This window comes from Sinocyclocheilus anshuiensis, unplaced genomic scaffold (genome assembly GCF_001515605.1).
Source record: "Sinocyclocheilus anshuiensis isolate Anshui unplaced genomic scaffold, SAMN03320099.WGS_v1.1 scaffold1355, whole genome shotgun sequence".
Lineage (NCBI taxonomy): Eukaryota > Metazoa > Chordata > Actinopteri > Cypriniformes > Cyprinidae > Sinocyclocheilus > Sinocyclocheilus anshuiensis.
This window is the reverse complement of record NW_015540070.1, coordinates 209,503-232,131: the sequence shown is the minus strand read 5'-3', so window position 1 is coordinate 232,131 and position 22,629 is coordinate 209,503. Positions and strand designations below refer to the sequence as shown.

Here is a 22,629-nt window from a genome sequence, read left to right as displayed (position 1 = left end):
GGTAATTCTGGCCATTCATTCAGGGCTATTCTGGGTTTTAACTAGTACTAATACAACATTAGGCTGTGGAGGTATAGCCTACTCTCTTGGAAATGCAGAGAACAGGCTTTCTTCAGCTTTCCTTAAGGCTTGCGTTGTCCTGTTTGCAATTGGCTAAAAAAATATACTTATTAAAATATATATAATAAGTCCACAGATTTATGATAAGCTATGAAATCCTTATATTCAAGTGATGATAAACTTACTCTTTGTAAATAAGCAACGTTAGTGAAATTAAAGAGAGATGATTTAGCTCCATCCCTAATCCTGACAGTCTGGCATTGTCTTGTCAAAGTGCTCACTGTACATATTGTGCTCATAACACAATTTACTTTATGATATAAACTACAATATAAACGTTAAAACTTAATAATTCATTTAAACTTTCACAGCTTACTAGCGATAGCGCTAGCTATTAATAGTCTGACACTGGTGGCTAATTAAGCTGTCGACATAAAGCTAAAAATGACCAAAAAACATACAGAAACAACTGTTCAGTCTTCCATGTGAAAGATAATATCCCGAGATCTGTTTTTATTATTGTGCGACGGTTTGTAGATTCCCAAGCTGCCGACGAGTCGGGTATGTTTTCGCCTTTCCTGATATGAGAGTTGCCTTCACCAATATGGCGGCGACGTTGACGTGCGGTCGAGCGGCCAATGAGGCGTCTAGGTATTTATTATGTCTATGATCATGACGCCACTCACTGGCAGCCATTTTGTAGGTCACGCCTACCGGAAACGGTGTCTGCACCTTCACCGACAGCAGAACCAAAATCGAAGGAATCCCGGTCGAGCCCCGTCACTTTTCGCTCGTCTCTCCCACTCCCATCCCGGTCACCGCGGTGTCCTCTGCGGCTCCAGCGCCTTTTCACGCCGCCGTGTCGGAGGACTGATCGCTGGAGCGTGGGGGGATTTTCCAGAGAGGGGGAAGAGGGAGGAAGGGCAGGTCCCTCATCATCATCATCATCATCATTTCCAAACATCATCATCATCATCATCAACGCGACGAGGCGTGTCTGCGCTTACTAGAAGAGGGGGAAGAGGGAGGAAGGGCAGGTCCCTCATCATCATCATCATCATCATTTCCAAACATCATCATCATCAACGCGACGAGGCGTGTCTGCGCTTACTAGAAACACACCGGACCACTATACCAGCAGCAGCACCGAACAAAATGAATCGCGTTGACCGCACGCCGAGCCCGGACGCCGTTTGATGTAGCACGTTTTATTATTTATTTATTTTTTGATCTGGAAATTTATTGACTTTGTTGAGAGAGCGAGCGAGCACTGCGGCCTTGCATCCAGCTGAATGAACGATGCGGACTTTACCAGCACCCTGATTTAGCACCGCATTTCCCACGGATGACCGTTTCACCGCGCCAAACTGCGTCTCTTTTCTCCGATCTGCGTGTTTTTATGGGAGTGACGAATAGCTAGTAGCCGAGATAAAATGTGGAAGTGGAGGCGGCTGATGCGGTTGTCCAACCGCTCCTTAATGGCCTTCATCTTTTTCTTCTCCATGTCCACGACCTGCCTGTACTTCATCTATGTGGCTCCCGGAATAGGTAAGTGCGTCTGATAACTCGCCAGCATCGCTCATGTGTCTCATTTAGAGTGATGCGAATAAATGTGTTAATTGTGTTTCATTCATCACTGACTCCAGATAACGTTACTGATCATCACCTCCCAAACAAGCACTAGTGACAGGTTGTGTTTAAAAACCCAGTGAGCTGGCTAACTAAACATCCATTATACTGTGATGCTGTAAAGACAAACAATGCTATCTGGTTAGGCGGCTCACTAGCCGATGTGTTTAGAACCCACAATTAAATCAGATTTGGCCACTGAATCCACCATTAAATGGTTTATTGCTAGGTTTACGCCCTCCTTAGCCAACATCTATTTTGTCCAAGTTTGTGTATTTGAGGTATATTGAATTATGGGCCGTTATTGTGTTCATGTAAAGCTCTTGTTGGATCTGGGCCTATCATAAACTTCATGATATAGTACGCTTTTCTCCCTATCAGCCTAATTTACCATAGTTTTAAAAATATCGGAAATGTATCAGTGAAGAATATAGTAAACACAGCTATAACCGTGTATGGTTGCTTATTAGCATATGGTTTCTGTAAAGCAAAGTAGTATTTGGTGTGAAATATACCACCCTAAATGCATTGATATATCATAACTGGTGTCCTAATTCTAATAAAAATAAAGTAAGTTACAACATATCTGCAATATTTTCATTACAAATACTGTGCTTACTGTAGTACACTAGCTGTATCTACACCCTTGTGAAAAAGCATAGGCTACTTTTACATTTTTATTACTAAAATTATATACTTAAGAACTGAACGTGATGTTCTTGGGCACATAATTGCATGTTATTTACTATTAAATAAAAAGTATTATAGTTAAACTTTTTATTAAATGCTGTTAGTTTAACTTTGGTTGGACTTAAGTAGCCTACAGCTTTATATGTAGTTTCATATTTACATTTGTTTTTGCTTTTCATATCTGGCTTTTAAATATGGTTAAAGCGTTCTACCGAACACACCAAGCATTTATGGTAATCGTAAAACATAACTTCAATGTCATTTTTTTATATCATGTACTCAAATATACTCATAATTACACATTTGTAAGGATGAAGTTGCTATTTAGTTCATTTAAAATATATTAACTTTAAATGCAATATCAAATAACACAGTACAGGCAAAATGATAGCCTATGTCATGTTGACTGTCAAACTAAAGCACAAATGTTGACAAAAAATTAAGACATGATGTAAAATGTACTTTAAAGTAATATGTTTATTTTGGCATTTCTACAAAGTGTTAAACAGTCATGAAAGTGTACTCTCTTATTGGGATGCTCTCACAACTGAAGTGTATCTTAACCCATTTGCAGTTTGTCGTGACTTGCTTAACTAAAGGTCTACACAAATGTTAAGTTGCTTAAAACAAGCTGTAATATTTAACTTTCAACCTGACTGTTGTTGTCCCTATAGACTTTTGAAGAAATAAGAGATTTCACAGCCTGCTTAACAATCACAGTTTTGTGTTGATTTGTGGACATGAAACAGATCACTCTCTCTTTCGGTGTTTGTGCTAAAATCTTTATCTAGAAATCTAGGCAACCCTCCAACACATGCCACTACACCAACAACACACAGCCAAATCCTGTTTAATAGCTCTTGCTGTGTTTGTATAATCAGTGCCCAAGAAAGGTAATGTTTTTTCCTCACCGTTGTTTGACCGGCCTTCACTGGACTGTGTCTAATGTATGAAGAGCTCTGGGCGGTTAGGAAGAACCAATGTGTGTGTGTTTTTTGTTGTTGTTGTTTTTTTTCTTGTACCTAGGCTTGGAGTTATTTTTTCTACTATTAATGGCTGCTGTTTATATTCTGGCATGAAGATTTGTATCAGCATTGGGAATCCACTTGCTGTGGTGCAGTTTCCACACAGCGAAGCAAATGTTTTTTTTTTTTTTTAGATATGACCCCCAAATGAACTTTAAAATTTTTTTCATTTCTAAACTATGTATTACAATCATTTTTGGTTTTAGAATTGCTGTTATGGCAGCAAAAAGGGGACAAACTCCTTATTAATGCTCATGGGTTTGAAATGAAATGGTAAATAATCAAAAATGGGTGTGGTGTTCGATGTCCATATACTTTTGGCCACTTTTGACACATACATTTGTTTAATTTTATTTAAAACCAAAATACAATTTATATGTGATAAATGCAGAACATTGATACAAATAATGTTTTCATTTTACACTATTTCTGCAAAATTCACTGCAAAATATTAGAGGGTTGGACGTTTTTCACTTGCATTTCTGTCTTCTGTTGTTAATTGTTAGTTATGGTTATTGGCCACTGCTGATAATGTTAAAATATATAAATGTCATCTAATGTATGGCCTATCACTAGAATTTACAGGCGAGAACAACAGATTAGTGTTTTTATACCTTGTTGTAACCCATGTATATTATATGTGTGTAAAATTTGTCCTTTATATGCAGTAACCAAAATACGTTCTCATTTAGATTGGTGTACACAAATGTCATGAGTTTACATTTATGTGCTTATATAGTTTTTCCTATCAGAGGATGTGAAACTCGGTACAGACTTCCATCCATACCTATAGTTGAGTTCAGCGATAGACATTCTGCTGATCTCGGTTAATTCCCCCTCATATATGGACTCAGAAATGTTGGTCTCAGGAATGCTGACCCAACCTTTGTGTAGTAGTTAAATTAAAACTGCATTACACTGACAAGAACCAAGGCTACACCACAGACAGCCATTGATGCTTACAATGATGGGAGCTTGTAGTTTCAACATTTGCCATTTTCTCACAATGCTGCTCTTAATAGCTTTTGTTTGAGAGGAAGATATTCAAAACGAAAGCCTTCAATTTGGCTGTCCGGTTACAGTTGTTTTGCAGTGTGGAAATTTGTATATTTCTGTTGTGATTACATATTTGATTACATACTGTTTTGTTTCCTCTTTACGTCATTTTGGAAATTCATTACACCTCCTCTCTCTCTCTTTCTTTGTTTCAGTCAACACATATTACTTCATGGTACAGGCTCAGGGTATCATGTTACGAGACAATGTGCGGACCATTGGTCACATGATCAGGCTATACACCAATAAGAACAGTACTCTCAACGGCACAGGTAAGAGTGAATGTCCTTTCATAGTAACATCGGCCAGACTGATCCTTAAACTGAACACTTTTGCAAAGGCCGGGGTATACTTAATTGTTTGCTTTATGTAGTGCACAGTTGAGCATAGGGTTGGGTACCGAAACCCGGTGCCAATATTGCACCGGTACCTATGTAACCGGTGTGTACTCGTACCGAATCAGAATGCAGATTTCGGTGCCACTTAAATGCCTGAGCGATCGATTGAAATATTTGTCCTGGTTCTCCGAAATGGCCGTAAGAAGCATGGGCGTCGCTAGGCCATTTTTAGCGGGGCTCCATAAACTGTACACAAATTTGTGATCGCCTCAGAGTCAGTCCCCTTTAAATTTCATATGAAATGGCGGCAGACGTCGTCTCCTCCCCGTCTTTCAGCGCGCTCTTCAATCCGCAGACCGCGGCGGCGCAGCGCGAGCCGACTCAAACAGAAACAGGACACAAGGTGTGTGTTTATCAATAGATTGTTATAATATCTGTATCATAAATACAGTTTACAAAAGGTCATGAGGGAGCAATCGGTTTCCCATCTACTGTGAAGTTTTCGCTGCGTTCACCCCTCATCACACCACAGCTGTTTCCTTCAGCGAAAATCTAGCCCTTAACACATATGAACGCATAGGCTACTTTATAAAACGATCATGTTGCTATTTTCATTTGAAAATTTTATATAAAACATATTACAGTGCATGTGGCATACCATAGCCTACAGTCATTCACAGAACTGATTAAATACAGTGACAGACAGCACTCAGTCAGTTCACTCATTTTAACTAAATGTCAGAGTGATTGACAGAGATACAGTAGAAACATGTGTGGTTTTGTATTAAATATTGTTTTGTATTAAATAGTGACCCAGATCGTGAAATACATTTATTAGCCTTAGAGTAAGGGAAGCACAACTCGGGAAATGAGAGCATCCGAGGAGCATGTGAATGCTATGTATATTTATTTTAAATATTTGTAATGTTCTTGTAATGTTATCCATATTTTTTTTGTGGCTCTTTTTTTTTTTTAAGTATCGGTTCAGGCACCGTTTAGGCACCGGTACCGTTTTAAAAGTATCGGTTTGGCACCGGTATCGTAAAAAACCCAATCAATACCCAACCCTAGTTGAGCATGCAAGTCTTTTAATGTGTACACTATTAATCTTAAGCGTGGATGAACACGCTTACCTAGTGCTGTCCACATGGATATAAAAATCTATGAAAATCATGACGGAAATGACACCATGCAGACTGTCCACGAGTCGGGAAGGGAAGTATACTTTCGGCTTAATAGATCCTGTTTCTTGGCTTCAAAGTCAACATGAAGTCAATTTGACCTTATTTCCTCACTTAATGAATGTCCCTGGTCTCACTATGAAATATTTATCAATGTTGTTCCACAGCACAGAAAAAAAACAATAATAATAAAATAAATGTAATAACTTGGTATCCTTCTGAAACAAAAATTCTCTGGTGTCATAGACTCTACAGGCTGTTAATGATTTTAGCCAATAGCCAAAGAGCTATTGACACTCGCATTCAAATTCTTCACCATCCAATCAATTCCCAGTGGATAAAATCAAGTGCCGTCCCACCTTTTATCTCATCGAATATCGTTTTACTGATAAATAAGTAATTTTTTATTAGATTGTGCTTGTTTTAACCCTGTGAGAGAACTTTGTGTTAACTCTTAAAGAGATTTTTAATAGAGTTAAGTCAAGTTAGAGTTTTTAGCAAAAAAAACCCTGATGTAATAAATTATTCTCACCATGAAAATAGCCACAGAAGCTGGCATGGCATTAGACACAAACAAACAAACTGATAAATAAGTCACACTATGGAAATAAACTGGGAATAGCAAGTCACATTGACTCTAATATGTATCTGTCTGTCTTTATTTTAACAGATTATCCAGATGGAAATAACTCTAGCGAGTATATCGCTCAGCCAACCACATATCTCCCTGAGAACTTCACATATGCTCAGAACCTGCCCTGTCCTGAACGGTTACCTTCTATGAGTAAGTGTCTTGAGTTAAACAATGCGTTTGTTTATTTGACTCAGAAATGATTTAAATATTGTTTGGTTTTGCTATGCTAATGATGCAATATTGAAATATGCGTTCAAATAGGGCTGCACGATAAATCGAAATGGAATCAAAATCGCGATTCGACAGAAGCTGCGATTGTCATGCGTATTTTTCAGTAAAGCATGGTTCTGTGATCAGCAGTAAATCTCCATCCAAAGGCCAGAGGGCGCTCTCGCGCTGAAACTCCAAATACGCCCCGCAGAAGAAACCCAGAAAATGCCTATAGCTGCAGCTGAATAAACAGAAGATTCAACTGCTTTCATTGATTCAACGTGACTAATAAACACACGACTACGGCAATATATGGTTTATCTGAGTTATTATTATTATTATTATAATTTTCATTAAAATAAAGTATATTTATAAGGCAATGCCTTTATCACTGCTTAAATACTATGAAATATGTTGCGTGCCTTATTCTGTGTAAGAAGCCACATCATCTCACAGAAGGATTTATTTAAAACACACGACTGACGTTATGAAGTGAGTTTGGAGTAAAAATATGTTATTAAATGTGGTATTTTCACATGCTTTCAGATGGAGCAGCATTTACTATACAGAGCCGTAGTTCACTGAGAAGCTATGCAAACAGGTGTCATTATCGCAAATGATTTCTTCGATTTCACGATTTTTTTGCGTAACTTGTCAGTGAACTACAGCTCTGTGTAGTAAATGCTGCTCCATCTGAAAGCACGTGATGATGATTTACTGCTGATTACAGAACCGGCTTTACTAACAAAATGCGCATGACAATTATATGCGCATTCGATTAATCGTGCAGCCCTACGTTCAAATGCACTAAAGGGAACAAATACTGGGTAAACTAGTTTGCTTTAATTAAACTGACTTTTTTGACTCTGAAATGGCATACTTTCCTACTGTATAGTAGATACAAACAGTATGTAAAAGACTAGTTTGTCTGAATTCACAGTATTCATAAAATAGCTTGCCAAACGTACTCAAATGATTACTATTTCTGGTGAGATTTTGAAGTGTGCATTCAGTGGGCACTTTACTATCCCATGAGGCCACAGCAGAGAAGTTGGGAATGCCAGTGAAACAATGCAACTGACATTTGTAGGTCACATGACAATGACAGCATGATGAATTTAGTATATCTAGATTACATTCATACTATATAGAACATACTTTTTTTTTTAAACAGTTTTAAATTAATTATTTAAAAGTAGTACTTATTCAGAGACATTTTTCTTATGTAACTCGCCGTTAATTTTTTTCAGACCCCTGTGAAGGATAAATCTGGTGCTGCTTTAGCCAGGGTTCCCACGCTCCTTGAAAGTACTTGAATTTCAGACAATTCCTCTAGGTCAAAGATGAAAAAATGGGATTTACAATAAGTCATTTACAACATTATTTTGACTTGAGTTTATTTATTAATGAGTAATGTATCTTTTGAGTGAATGTGCAAATTTTTTATGTTATCAGGTTTTACAATGTTATTACAACATTTAACCACTTTTTCTTAATTTAAAAATTGAGAAATTCTTTCAAATTTAAATCTTGTACAAGAACTACAGCAAAAATCAGTTTGATGCATATTTTATCAATATTTTAGAAATTTAATTTGAATATTACCAGTACTGACTTCAATGGATTTCATTAAATTCCTTTGAACACAACTGCTCAAAACGGTTCAAAACATTATTACTCTGAAATTTTTTATGTAAATTTTAAGTTTAAGTGGTTAAATGTTAAGTAATGTAAGGTCTTTCATGACACTACATCTGCTGGGATGTGAATTTGATAGGTGCTTGATATAAAATAAATGGTGCTTGAAAAAGTCCTTGAATCTGGTGTTCATGAAAGAGTGGGAACCCTGTTTAGCTTTTGGCCAAAAGAAGGCCTTCTAAACAGTCTTAGAAGGCAGCATAAAACAGCCTTTGTTTGGGGAGTGTGCCTATGCTGCCTCTCTAAAATCTCTCTAGCCACTTCGCTTTTTAATCTACACTTCTCAGGTTTAATATACGTTTTATCTCATTCGTCTCTGTGTGAGGCACACCCATCACATTGGGTGTGAATTTTTTTTGGCTTGTCTTCAAACACTTTTTCAAGAAATTACTAAGAAATGTTTTTTTTTGCTTAGTTTCTTGTTGTTTTTCCTTGCAGAGGGTCAGATGGAAGTGAACATGACCGAGGTTCCTGTGGAGGAGACTGAACTGAAGCTCAAACATCTGGACATTCAATTTGGAGGCCACTGGAAGCCCAAAGATTGCAAACCACGCTGGAAGGTGCGACATTGTTGTAGTTGCATTATCAAAAAGGCCATTCAGCACATCAGCATGACAGGTTTTGTGGTTTTCTCTCTTACTCTCTCTCTCAGGTGGCCATTTTAATCCCCTTTAGGAACCGCCGTGAGCATCTTCCCATTCTCTTTCAGCACCTCGCCCCTATGCTCCAACGCCAACGCTTGCAGTTTGCCTTTTATGTCATTGAACAGGTGTGCACATACACTGTTTTGATGTAGTACTGCCATCCACTGATGGTCGAGTTTAGTAGATTGAGAAAAATCTTATCAACAATCATATTTTTCTTCAATCCTGTGCTTTCAGACGGGTACTCAGCCATTTAACCGTGCCATGCTGTTTAACGTGGGCTTTAAAGAGGCCATGAAAGACCTGGACTGGGACTGTGTGGTGTTTCACGATGTCGATCACATCCCAGAAAACGACCGTAATTATTATGGCTGTGGTCAGATGCCTCGACACTTTGCCGCCAAGCTTGACAAGTACATGTACATGTAAGTTAGTCATCACTGATGCAGTTTTACTTTATTCTCTTTTAATTTAATTACTTTTACCCTCCTTTTTTGTCACTTTTCTGATTGCTTAACATTTATTTTCCTTATTGCCCAGCTCTTGATGTTCCAGGTTTTGAATGCAGCTAAGTTGAGTTAAGTTTGTTTTCAAAGTGTGTATTTTAAACAATTCGAGGCTTGTGTTTTCAACAATTCTAGTGGTGTTATAGAGTTTTTTTTTTTTTTTTTTGGTCATGTGTGAGTGTATAAACTTGTATGACGTTATCCACCACCTGTAGATCCTTGCAGATCCTAATGTATATAACCAGTGTTTGTGTTTAGTTAGTTGGTTGGAGTGTTTGTGAGGTTTTATCTTTAAAATTAACCTATTCACTGAACCAAAGATAAAAACAATCTGTAATGTTCAAATTCATTCAACCAAAAACTGGATAAATTTCAAAAACCTGTTGAAAATATAGTCAATAATGTTTGCCGGATTTTTAAAAACAAATAGGCCTACCGGAACGCAAAAATTTTAAATCTGACATTTTCCGGAACAGGATCCAGCAGGATCAAATTAAGTACTGGTCATAATACTCACATAAAAATGTTTCATGTGAGCAACAGTGTGTTTTGCTGCAGCAGCGCCGATGGAAGCGGTTCACTGACTGCGCAGCACAGCCACACACGCCACAGTTACGTTTGGGATAATTTTATTTTAAATGCCATAATGTCAGTTGAAAACATTGCAATAGTGTTTTAAAATACAATAACGAGCACCACGAAACCATTAAAGAGGCGCGTTCAGCGGTCTCCGTGTCGGGATAGGAAACAGTCAACAAAGTAAAATGATCTCAAACGTACGGCGCGCTCTCTTCATTTGATCAAATGATCATAATCACATCTATTCATTTTACAATCCTGCTACTAGCATTTTATTCAGACTAAAACCCCTTTAATTCGGGTGAGAAAGCGGGTTTTTTTTTGAGTGGCTTTTGCACATCCTGTCATGCCGGTGACTGCGTGCTGCTGCAATAGACGCATTTTGCTGTATTAAAATTAACGATTAATCGATTAATTGGTCGTTAATTTAAACAACGATCGATCATGGAAATGATTGAAAATTGACATCCCTAGTTCATGCCATAGTTAAGACTCTTTCTTCTTTACATTTCAAAGAAATGTTGAAACATTACCACTTTCCTCATTCATCCAATCCATAATGTCTGTCCAAATCATTTTGATGGGCCTCAGGGAACCTAATTTGTCTTTTTGTAGACGTTAGGGACCTGTAGAACGCTACAGTTCCTTAAGTTCACATCCTGCTCTATTGTATCTGTAGTAAACAGCAAATGCAAGGGTGCAGTTCATTATTATTATTTTTTTGGTCATTCACAGCAGTTCATAGAACTTTGATGTTAGGTAGGACTGAAAAGCTTTAGGGACATGCAGATTTTAGGACTATTTGTTATGCAGATTATGTCATTTGTGAAATGAGGTGTAAACGCAGCTCTAATTGCCTCTCAAAAGTGTTTGAGGTAGTTGGAGAATTTACCCTTGTTTTGCATGTGACCAAGGACTGATTAAAGACCCCGTGGTGCAGCTTTGCTTTGGTTGAGTTTGAAAGGATGGTTGTTCCTCTGAACATATTCTGGTTGAAACCAAAACTGCTTTGCGGAATCTGCAAGGAAGTAAATGTGTGCTGTATCTCCTTATCGTCTTGTGACGTAGTCTGACAGTCTGTGCTATTAAAGGACTTTTTTTGTTGCCTATTGCTTTCAAGTGATTTCTGATGGTAAGGTTTATGTTTCTTCTTTTTATTTTCCTCTTTTCCTTGTTTTTTAAGAATGTTTTACAAAAGATGGCATATTTGTAGTTTAGTTTGCTAAGTGTTGAGTATTTGTGTTTTCAGTCTTCCCTACAATGAGTTTTTCGGTGGAGTCAGTGGACTTACTGTTGAACAATTCCTTAAGATCAATGGCTTTCCCAATGCATTCTGGGGCTGGGGCGGAGAGGACGATGACCTCTGGAACAGGTCAGTTGTGTTTAATTAGTAGTATACGTCTTTTATAACTATCCAGTTACTTTTGTACAACAAGCAATTGTTGCTTCTCCATGATGTTGATGCATGATGCTGTTTAAAGTAATCATGTTATCATAAACAAATATGTATATGTAACACAAATATGTGTGTGGGTGGGTTTCTTGTTCTCAGGGTACATTACGCAGGTTTCAATGTGACCAGGCCAGAAGGTGATATTGGGAAATACAAATCTATCCCCCATCACCACAGAGGAGAGGTGCAATTTCTGGGGAGGTCAGTGCACGCACACATACGTAAACACTGGGGGTAGGTTGTACGTGCAGAAATTTGTACTAATATATGAACTAAAATAAACTACCATTCAAAAGTTTAAGATAAGTGTTTTTTTTTTTTTTTAAGAACTTGATACTTTTAGTCAGCAACGATGCATTAAATTGACAAAAAGTGACGGTAAAAACGTTTACGTTACAAAAAACTGTATTTCAAATAAATGCTGTCCCTTTGAACTTTGTTCGTCAAAGAATACTAAAAAGTATATCATGATTTCAACAAAATAGTAAGCGTTTAATTAACTGTTTATTGCTTGAAACATTGATAATAATAAGAAAATCAGCATATTAGAATGATTTCTGAAGGATTCCCAAGGAAAAGTTGTTTATATTTTAATATTTTCAAAGTATTACTTTTTTTCGCTGTATTTTTAATCAAATGGTGCCTTTGCTGAAATCAAATGAGGGACGATAATAGGTGAGCACCAGCCAATGAGATTGCTGTTTGCGCTTTAGTTCCGCCCACTACCGGAGAAAGCGGCAGTTCTTAAAAGCTAAAGAATTCCAAAGGAATGCTGTTATTTTGACAGGAAAATACAACAAAGAATATCGTTTACATGTAGCGCGTCAATTCTCTCTCTGCGTGTGTGTGAGATAAAGCGACGGCGAGTCGTGCGCTTCACACTAGAGTTTACGGTACGTCAAATACAGGTGCGTTGCACATCCATTCAGATGAACTGAAAAATAGCACAGATCGCTTGATGGAGAGAGAAACTCTGAAGCGCTCAGTCAGAGTGTTCGGCGAGTGAAAATATATCTGTGCTAAACTTATACTTAGCCTCCTACTCACACACTGGCGAGTAAAAGCTGAGAATTTATTAAACATTGGCTAATATTTGACATCATTTAGTCGCCCAGAGTGAAGATTTAGTCGCATATACGAGTGATTTACTCGCAATGTAGAGGGTTGTGGCGTAAAAATGTAATCGATAAATCTTCATTTGAAGTGACAAATTACTTTCAAAAGGTGATTTACTCTATTTTAATCGCTACCGTACACTTCATAGTTTATATCTGAACTATAAACTTTTATCCCAGTACTTCTGTGATTTGAATGTTTATAACACAGAAATAATGATACTGTGTGGCTGAAAAGACTGTGAAGCTGGTTTCATTCATGACAGATGACAGCTGCTCTCTTTAGGACAACGGCAGCGCGAACGCAGATTTAAATGTTCAAATCACACTGGTGTGATCGTACACTGCACGGACGAACCAAGTGATCACAACATTGATCTCGCACGTCAAAGTTTGAGGAATGAAACAGACGAATCCTAATTTAGGAACAGAATCATGTTGGTGTTTGAGTAGTGTTCGCGATCTTTAATGATCTATTAAATTAAAGTGCTTTCATGTTGGTGGTGACACCTCTCTTGCAACATGTTTAGCTATCACAGATATTATACTTAGCTTTTTTGTTTTCTGATCGCAAATGTAGCCAAACTTTGGAGCGCTTAGATTAGCGAGCAAGGTCCTGGCAGATAGCTAGGTCCGGTGTAGTGCCGAAATTTGCTTCCTGCCAGATTATGCACCCCCTAGTATTGGTAGGTTTAGGAGTAAGTGTGGGGGAGGGGTTGGGATTAGGCAATCAGGTAGCGACTTCAACGAGGGGGTGCATAGTCTGGCAGGGGTGCAGAATTCGGCACAACACCGGTCCTCATAGATGAAGAAAAAAAAAAGCGCATAGGAATCGATAGGTGGAATCGAAATTTTAATTTGACAACAAGTATCCAATTACTGACCTTAAGTATCCGATTCTGGAATCGGAATCGATTTTCGATTCCCAACCCTACTAGTACTTCAAGAACTAAGATTTGGAAGGTGGAAAATGGCTTTCTTGTCACTGTTCTGTTCAGTCTTTATCTCTGACCTGCTTACACTTGACCTGACCTTAAACAAAAGTTGTATCTGTTTCTGTGTAACCCAGAGTGGATTGACCTATGTGTGACAAAAACATATTTGCGGTCATACATAAATTGATCTTTGCGTATTGTAGCAGATTATCTCAAGGACACACTAACCTCCGGTTCATCTCGCCCTCCCCTCAGGTACAAGTTGCTGAGGTACTCTAAAGAACGACAGCATCTGGACGGCTTGAACAATCTGCAGTACTCTCCGGAGATCTCTCTGAGCAGCCTGTATAAGAACATCACAGTCAATCTGAATCCCGAGCTGGCCCCCATAGCAGAGTACTGACAGGCTGTGACCCCCGAGTCAAAAAATGTGATGTATCAATGCCAAATGCCCTTAAAAAACAGGAGCGAGGAGGGCAGAGGCCTGTCTAATGCACAGTTAGTTGCGTGACGGGAGTGTGCGTGTATGTGTGCGATTACTGGATCATATCTGTGAAAGCGTATTAGCGTGACTGCGTGCGTTTAATTGCATGTTCCTATGTCCACGCTGGCTTTAGCGAATCAGATCACAACACATTTCAAAAAAGCTGGGGAGTGCCAGCGTCAACAAATCAGATGTTTACTGCAAAGCTTTAATTGAATTTTATAGGCTATCAAACTCTGTAGATCCAGTCATTTGTGCTTACATTGTAGAAAGCTTGGTTTTACATTGCAACAGCACTCTTGACGCCAATAGACGTTTTGTCATGTTCTGTTTTTTTTATACATATCTATCGTTTTTTTTAAAGGAAATTGTTTAGAAGACATCAATGCAGTTTAAATGGATGTATTTCAAACCGGTCCTTCACTTCAGATCGTTTTGTTCTTGTATTACGATATACATTTCACCTTGGTGGTGTGTTATGTTATGTTTTTTTTTTTTCTCCCCCAAATCCCATGGCTATACAGAAGGCTGTGACAAGTTGCATGCATGACCCAGACTCCCCTGTAAATATCTGGCCTTTTAAATGATGCTTTAGCTTTGTCCCCCAAAAGACGCCTGTGATTCCAGTGGAAACACTCTTCTTTTTGGCAGCTATTTGTTTATTTTGATTTCTGTTAATTTTATTAATGATTTTTTTTTTTTATCTTCAATGGTTTGGGACACATGACAGATAGACAAAAAATATCAGCGATGACCATAGAATGCAGGAAACCGAATCAAAAATGACATACAGATATCATTACTTGCTGCATGCCTTAATTTATTTTTTGTTACGTGATTATTTTGTCTTAAACTTTTATTTTTCGTCATATTGAATGTTTTTTATCTTCGGTTTTGTTAATAGCATAATCATTCTCATGTCTCGCTTTTGAAGTGCACTCCACAGTAGTGAAAGAAGATGTAATTGAAACGATAGCAAGGTGTTTACGAGACAGGTCGTTCGCAGGAAGACCTGGTGGTCAGTCGGGTTCGCAGCTGCTAAAGCCAAGACGCCCTTCGCAGGGTTTGGCATTTGTCTCAACCTGTGTGTTTTTTGTCTGTTTGTGTGTGTAGCTCGGTGTGAAGTACTGGGTGACGTTGCGCTCCGGTAGGGCCGAGATGAGAGAGCGATGTCGCCGTTGCTCTTGAATGGCATTCGGAGTACACTTGGGCCATGACGACTTTATGCTGTTAAAGTTTCGAGCATTACAAGCTGTTGGAAAACTTTTTGTTGGTACACATTTGCCTTTTGTATATACTTTTAATTTGTTGGTGTTGTCAATATAACATGTTGCATTCATTTTTTGTGTATATTTTAAGTTATCATATATATGTCCTAAAACTGCTGTTTCATATCCTCTCATGCTGTATGTGTGTGTCCACTCAGAGAATTACACATTGAGGGCGAGATTTTGTCAGTGGCGTAGTTTGCGACACTAACTGGACTTTCTGACACTTAAAGTTGAGCCACACTCACACCTCACAAAAACGCTTTATTGCGCCTGCTTTCGAGGCTTGTGTCTCTGAGGTGTAGATGAGCCATGCTTCTCTTTGGTAGTCCGATTGCATTGTCTTTTTCTGAGTGGATGTCTTCTTAACACTAGTACGGTCTCCTCCCATTGATGGTGTCCCCGACGTGATCTCCAGTGCCCAGTCTGTTTTTTACAGTCTCTTCTTAAAACATCAGACTTACAGTTGGGTCTAATCAGACCTGTTTACTGTGGTTACGGGTTACAAAAAAACCATTTGACCAACTCAGACAAGGAATTGAAGAGTATTGTCATATAATATACTGAATATGATATGGAGGTTACTGGTGCCAAAGTCCGCTTTTCCTTTTCCCTTTCGCTCTCCTCATCTTTAAGCATTGGATAGTGAAATGTAGCTCTAGGACATCAGATCAATCTAAACTTTTTGATCCAGTAACTTTGAGTGTTTTTCGACATGCGTGAGTTTGTGTATATGTGGTGTCACATTCATGTGCAGTCCAGTGTGAGAGGATTGCTGTAGAATGACATTAAGCGCAGCTGAAAAACCCCTTGCCTTGCTTTTCCACCGCACAGGGCCAACAAATTTACATAAGCAAAGTTTAGGCAAAGTTAGCGTCAAATGTGCTATTGGTTTACGCCCTGTGTTCGTGTTGAAGCAGCCGGTGAGATATAACCACTTAATAGGTGTTGTTTAATGTAAAAAATAGGCATTTAACACTGGGTTTTGGCTTTCAAAGAGGGAAGTGTGGCTTATGAGCACTAGTTTCCAGAATGCTCAAATAAACAAGTATCATTCCACCCTCACAGTGCACTGTTTTTTTGTTTTGCAGGCACTTTAACAGAGTAATGATTAGTCTTATGCTGCAATATGAAGTCAGATAGGCCTGTTACAATTTAATCATTAGCTTTTGCACCACAGCGAAATGGTTTTATTTGGATACACAGATTGGGACTGAAATTTACACATTATTCTTAAAGTAAGCTGGGTTGCAATATGAATACTGAATGTTACTTTTATTTTTATTTTCTTTTTTGGTAGTGTAATGCCGGTCCGTTCCCCTGATATTGAAGAGGGTTTTTTTTTTTTGTAAAACAGACCAGTGAGACTGCTCTGGTGTGTTTGGATCTGGTGGTTAGTCAGTTATAGCTTTTGAGGAAGCTTTGTTCAGTGCTGTCTGCTAATTTAGATTAATCTCATCTCATTTTTCACCCCAAACCCACCGCTCTCATAGCTGCCCCATCCTGTTCAGCTGTCTGAAAAATATCCAGAAATAATAGAGAATTTCAAAAGATGATTTATTCACCATTACAGATCTGTAATGTGTAGAGTGTTACATTTTTGCAGTATTCATATTTGTGCCTTGATTTTTTTTATTTATTGAATTTTTCATTTTCGCATTGTTGAGATGTGCAGTGGGGTGTGTGTGGATGGTGTTTAAAAATAAAACTGGGTGCACATTTACATTTTCTTTTACTCAACGTTTTTATTTCGATCTGGAGTTGTGTCTTTAGAACTGAAATGTCTGCTGGTCATTGAATGGGAACTGAAAAACATGAGGATCTTCTCCTGTGTTTGTGTTTCTCTAATGTTGAGGGTCCACTTTAACTGTAACACCAGTATGAGAAGCAGAATGTCTTGAGATACCAGCTGCTTTGACTGACATGTACAATCCTGGTTCCAGATTTCTATTTTTTTGTTGTTGTTGTTGTACCGGTCTCTTCACTGCGTTTCGCTCTGTAATGATCATTAAAAGACTTTATAGTTGAAAACTTACTCGGAGTCTGATCTCTTTAATTGGTCTGAGGAAAGTGGGTTCAATCAAGGTCCAAAATTAAAAGGATAGTTCACCCAAAAAATGAAAATTCTGTCATTACTCACCCTCATGTCGTTCCAAACCCGGAAGACCTTCGTTCATCTTCAGAACACAAATTAAGTTATTTTTGATGCATTCCGAGAGCTCTCTGCCCCTCCCATAGACAGCAAGGATTCTACCACGATAAAGGCTCAGAAACGTAGCAAGGACATTGTTAAAATAATCCATGTGACATCAGTGGTTCAACCTCTCGGAATGCATCAAAAATATCTTAATTTGTGTTCTGAAGATGAACGAAGGTCTTACGGGTTTGGAACGACATGAGGGTGAGTAATTAATGACAGAATTTTCATTTTTGGGTGAACTATCCCTTTAACACTTGCCAAGCTCCCAAATGCAAGTAAAAACTGGCTTTGGTGAATAAAGTTATTCAGAAGTATTAAGTATCCTAGTATTAAGAAACTGCAGCATAATTCATGGTTTCAGTTAAAGTGAATAACTGTCAAATTCTTGATGTAATTAGTGTGTGTGATTCAAATGTCTTATACCGTACAAATGATTTGGTAACACTTGAATTAAAGCCTTTATGTATAATGCATTAAAGTATTCATAATGTAGATTGTAATGCATTATATCATTTCATAAATAACTGCAAACTGCATTGTAAAATTTAAAGATTTGTTTGTCATGTGTTTTAATCCATTATACTTTCTAAAGATGTAACAATAAATAGATAAGTGTATTTGTATTATGTACACAGTTATAATGTATTTATGAGATCATACAATCAGATGAGATCATATATGATGCTTTACAAGACATAATTAATGCATTAATACTACTATTATAATGCATTATATTTAAAGGCTGTAAGTAAAGTGTTACCAATGATTTTAAAACATATTTTTAGAATACAAGAAAGCTGCATTTATTAAAAAAAACAATGCAAAAAAATGTAATGGCTAGTGAGTAATATATATAAAATTCACAATATTGGTGTTTTTGAACACAAATGCAGCTATGGTGAGCATAAGAGACTTTTTCAAAAACACTTTTGACAAGTACTTTTATCAAGCAAACTGGCATTGCAAGGTGTGGCAAATACTTAATGTTGGACCCTGCATGTAAAGTCATTTCTCCGTGTAGGTTGTTGTGTGCTGTCACTCATGTGCTTTGACGACCACAGCTGTTGTGGTGTACGAGAAGGGGCTCAGAAGAAGAGCCAGAGTGTAATGACGATGCCCCTCGGCATGAGCCTCAAACTCCACCTGCAAAAAAAACCCCCAAAGAACCACTGAGAAACACAAAGCTTATCTGGAAGATAAAAGTTTCTTTACATACATGTGTATCTGTCAGTGTCTGTGTGATCAGTATGTTTGTGCATGTATGCATGTGTTGTCCTTGAATGCTCTGTCCTCTTATCTAAAACTGTCCATTACTGTGTCTATAGAAAACAAGATATAGGATCTTAAATATTTACCTCCCCACAGTTAATATAGCTCTTGGTTCACATCCAAGACAATCATTCAGGGTATTAATATACACATATTTGCTGCAAAAAACGGCCTTATGCAAATCTAGTAGGTTGGTGTTATAAATAATAATAAAAAGTAGTTCCAATAGTAAGGGGGCTATGTGCATTCTTGTGGTTTAGGTGCCTTGATTTCAACAATAACCCATCATTTAGCAACCATTAAATGCTCATGAATATAGAATATAGAAGTGCCATCAAAGCATTACTTACATCGGCCACCTGGTGAAAAGGTGTACGACCCTCCGCCTTCCAGTAGGCTTTAGTGTCAAACTCCACCCGATACACGCCAGGAGTGAACTCCTCCTCGGTGATCAAGCTGTGCACCTCTCCCGTCATGTCCACTTTCCTGTGTGAGAGGAAGAGCTCATTAATGATAATGACAGTGACAGGAAAGAGGAGCCAAGATGATGTGACTAAAATGAAAATATGTAGAATAGAGAACAGAGCGGTTTGCCCTACAAAGCCAAAACCGCAGTAAAAGAAACTCTGTAATGTGTCATTTATTATTATTATTATTATTAATTTATTTATTTTTATTTTATTATTTATTTTATTATTTATTTATTTATTTTTGCAGTTTTTATGGTTTTAGATAGCACTACTAACCCCACTATCAATTTTACTTATGTTTTTTTGTTGTTTTTGGACCGAGACCATTATCCCCTTTTAACAGTTCAGTATATATGGTCATTGAAGCATCAGGTTAATATTTGACTTCATTGACGTAACATACTTATCCATACAAATTATTAACATGATTTGATTCTTCATAACATTTTTTTGAAAATCCTTCATGACCTGTTTTTAACATTATTGTCCCAAAGACCCTGGGTAACATGAATAAATAAATACAAATGCAATTACTGAGGTCAAATTGAGCCCAAACAGAATGAACATTAATACAGAATTATTATGGATCGTCCACTGGGTTCTAATTAGGTCAGATGAAAAATCTGAAATGTAATTAATGTTATTAATATAATTATATATTTGCATCAAAAGTCTTTATAGAGCATGACGGCTAATGTGATCTTACCCACTGGCAATCTTTTCCCATGTCCCACCTTGATTTTGGCGATAGACATCCAGAGCTATATTTCCAGCAGGAGTCCCTTTCACAGCATCCAGGATCTTTACTGTCAGAGGGCAGAGAACATCTGAACCACCATGAAAAGCCTGGAACACAGTCAATGTGCATAGAAATGCTCCTAAGTTTAGTTCAGTCTAAACATGGTGCTTAGTCTTTCTGTATCTCATTTAGGTCTGGAAATAGAACCTTGTGCTTGGGATGATCTTATCTTTAGATGAATGGCTTTGTTGTATTCCTAGTCAGTTTGTTTTGGATAAAAGCATCTGCTAAAGTCAAATAATGGAAGCAGCTGTATCAGCTCTGAGCCGTTTGTTAGGTCAGTGACCGCCTGGACGTAAAGCTGTGTATATGTGTGTTTTCCTAGTACAAAGTTTACTGCAGCACTTTGTAGTATGGCAGAATGCAGATAACATTGCGACCCATATGTTAGCCTGTCCAACAACTGAAAGTACCTTGTCTCACCCAGAAGGGGCCAATTTAGGAGACATTTTATCTTTCATATACATTTCATAGATTTTGTGTCACTGCCAAGTTAAATATAACTAAAAGGTGCTGTAAGAGATTTCAGCCGGTTCCTCTCTCCTAAATTCACTCCTCCAAAGACCTGAACATGCAAAATCAAACAGAAAGCAATTATTATTGGCTAGTTTTCTTATTCTTAAGAACCTTAACTGCCTTTTTTAGTTGTATGCACAGCCTATGGCTGACAGGAAGACAGTTGTGATCTCTCAGATAATTCACGTTTTTGTGGTTCTCAGAAGTGGAAGCTGTCATAGTTTGGTAAACTTTTAGTGCTGAATAGATACTACAACAGATATATTTTTTTGTGTTCCCATTTGCTTCAGTAGCGAAACAAAAAAAATACACGATAGTATTTCTATACAAATGAGGGAAGAAAATATATTAGAACTGAAGAATTTAACAAATAAAAAGCTTTGTGAGGGTTGCAATGCTAATAATTATGGAAACGTCATCACAGTCTGTATGTGAAAAGTGGATTTTTATGGGAGATTTTATTATGAATAAATAATAAATTCCATTTACACAGTCAGAACTCTCTATAAGATATTATTCATGACATACAGAGAATTCATACAATTGCACTTGCTCTTAGTCACTTTAACGAAAATGAATGTCAAATTTATTGCTTTTGAAAAATATGTAAGTTCCTGTTATATAGCTCTATTCTATACAACAAGCAATTGAACTTACCACTGGTGCAGATCTACAGCAGGCAAAGAGAGATGCAAGAAGCACACAAATCACTGCTTTAGCCATGTTAAAGCACAATTTCATGAGATAAAAACCCAAAATGCCCTTTATACAGCTGCCGACCCTGTCATCAGGTGACTCAAGGGGGTATCTGCGTTGCCCTGTTGACACAGTAAATAAACAGGGGAATCAGTAACTTCATACAATTTGGTTTATCCAGTGGAAACAATCAAGGGCATTTGCCCATATCTATTAAACAACCCTCCTGGCCTTGGAATTTGTGCATTTCATGATTGTTAATTCCCAAAGTTACTCCGTTCTGTGAGAGATCTGATTTATTGCTTGTTTACTTTCTGAGGACCTTAGTTCAGACTCACTGGTGAAATGTTTTTGGGCAGCACAGATTTGAGGGTCTGAGCTGTTATTGACAGTTCAAAGAAAAGTGTACAGTTATCCCTTGAGAGGCGGGTACGCGCTTGTTTTTCACATATTTTCATGTGCTAGCTGTATTGCTAAAGGCATTAAATCCCTAAGCGGAGAACAGGAGAATTATTTTTCTTGCGAATAGATTCTTATCAAATTCATAACAGGACCATGGTTGGGTCATACAGAAGTAATTCAGTCTCATTTTTGTTTAATTCTTTTCAATAAAACTTACATTATTTAGGCACAGTAACATGGAAAGGAAAAGGTGTCCTATGATAATTTAATTATTTACCAACTTCCTCCCCGATCTTATATAAATGGTTGTCAAGTCTGTAAATATAATATAGGTATAAATTATAAATATAATATTATAAATGATAAATAAAATATTATAAATATAATTGGTATAAATAGGTATAGACATTTTATAAAGAGAAAAAAAGATTTTGATGTAAGAATGTAAGAATTTTTTTTGACCAAAACTACATTTTGCTTAGTACTTAAACCGTTGCAGATAAAATCATATAACTTATGTTAGAATAAATTTGTGGCAATTTGTAGGCAAAATGTGATGCATTTTTAAACTGCTAATTTCAAACCATTGTGCTTAATACAGCTAACTAAACACTGGATGACAGGGGTGGGGTGAGTTGTAACATTTTAGCATCCACTTACATACAACTGAGAACTTTCATGTTGTCTATATGGAGCCATTTGGAAGCTCATAGCCAAAGGAAGTGTGGGTAAAATGTGCCCCATGCAGTCTCTGAATCCAAAATTCATACAT

General features: G+C 37.5%; 2 protein-coding genes across 2 annotated transcripts; one reads left to right on the top strand and one right to left on the bottom strand.

Moving 5' to 3' along the window:
* The first annotated feature begins 1,077 nt into the window (after nucleotides 1–1,077).
* b4galt6 (UDP-Gal:betaGlcNAc beta 1,4- galactosyltransferase, polypeptide 6) lies at nucleotides 1,078–17,593 on the top strand. Its single transcript, XM_016484389.1, has 9 exons — nucleotides 1,078–1,608; nucleotides 4,616–4,732; nucleotides 6,650–6,763; nucleotides 8,960–9,081; nucleotides 9,174–9,290; nucleotides 9,403–9,590; nucleotides 11,500–11,622; nucleotides 11,803–11,904; nucleotides 14,009–17,593. Exons 1-9 carry the CDS (start codon nucleotides 1,494–1,496, stop codon nucleotides 14,154–14,156), a joined length of 1,146 nt encoding a protein of 381 aa, XP_016339875.1. The 5' UTR covers nucleotides 1,078–1,493; the 3' UTR covers nucleotides 14,157–17,593.
* Nucleotides 17,594–18,572: 979 nt separating this feature from the next.
* LOC107687167 (transthyretin-like) lies at nucleotides 18,573–21,510 on the bottom strand. Its single transcript, XM_016484387.1, has 4 exons — nucleotides 21,417–21,510; nucleotides 20,151–20,290; nucleotides 19,325–19,460; nucleotides 18,573–18,848 (listed from the first exon to the last, which is right to left on the bottom strand). The coding sequence occupies exons 1-4, from the start codon at nucleotides 21,498–21,500 to the stop codon at nucleotides 18,741–18,743; spliced, it is 468 nt and encodes a 155-aa protein (XP_016339873.1). The 5' UTR covers nucleotides 21,501–21,510; the 3' UTR covers nucleotides 18,573–18,740.
* Between the last annotated feature and the right edge of the window lie 1,119 nt (nucleotides 21,511–22,629).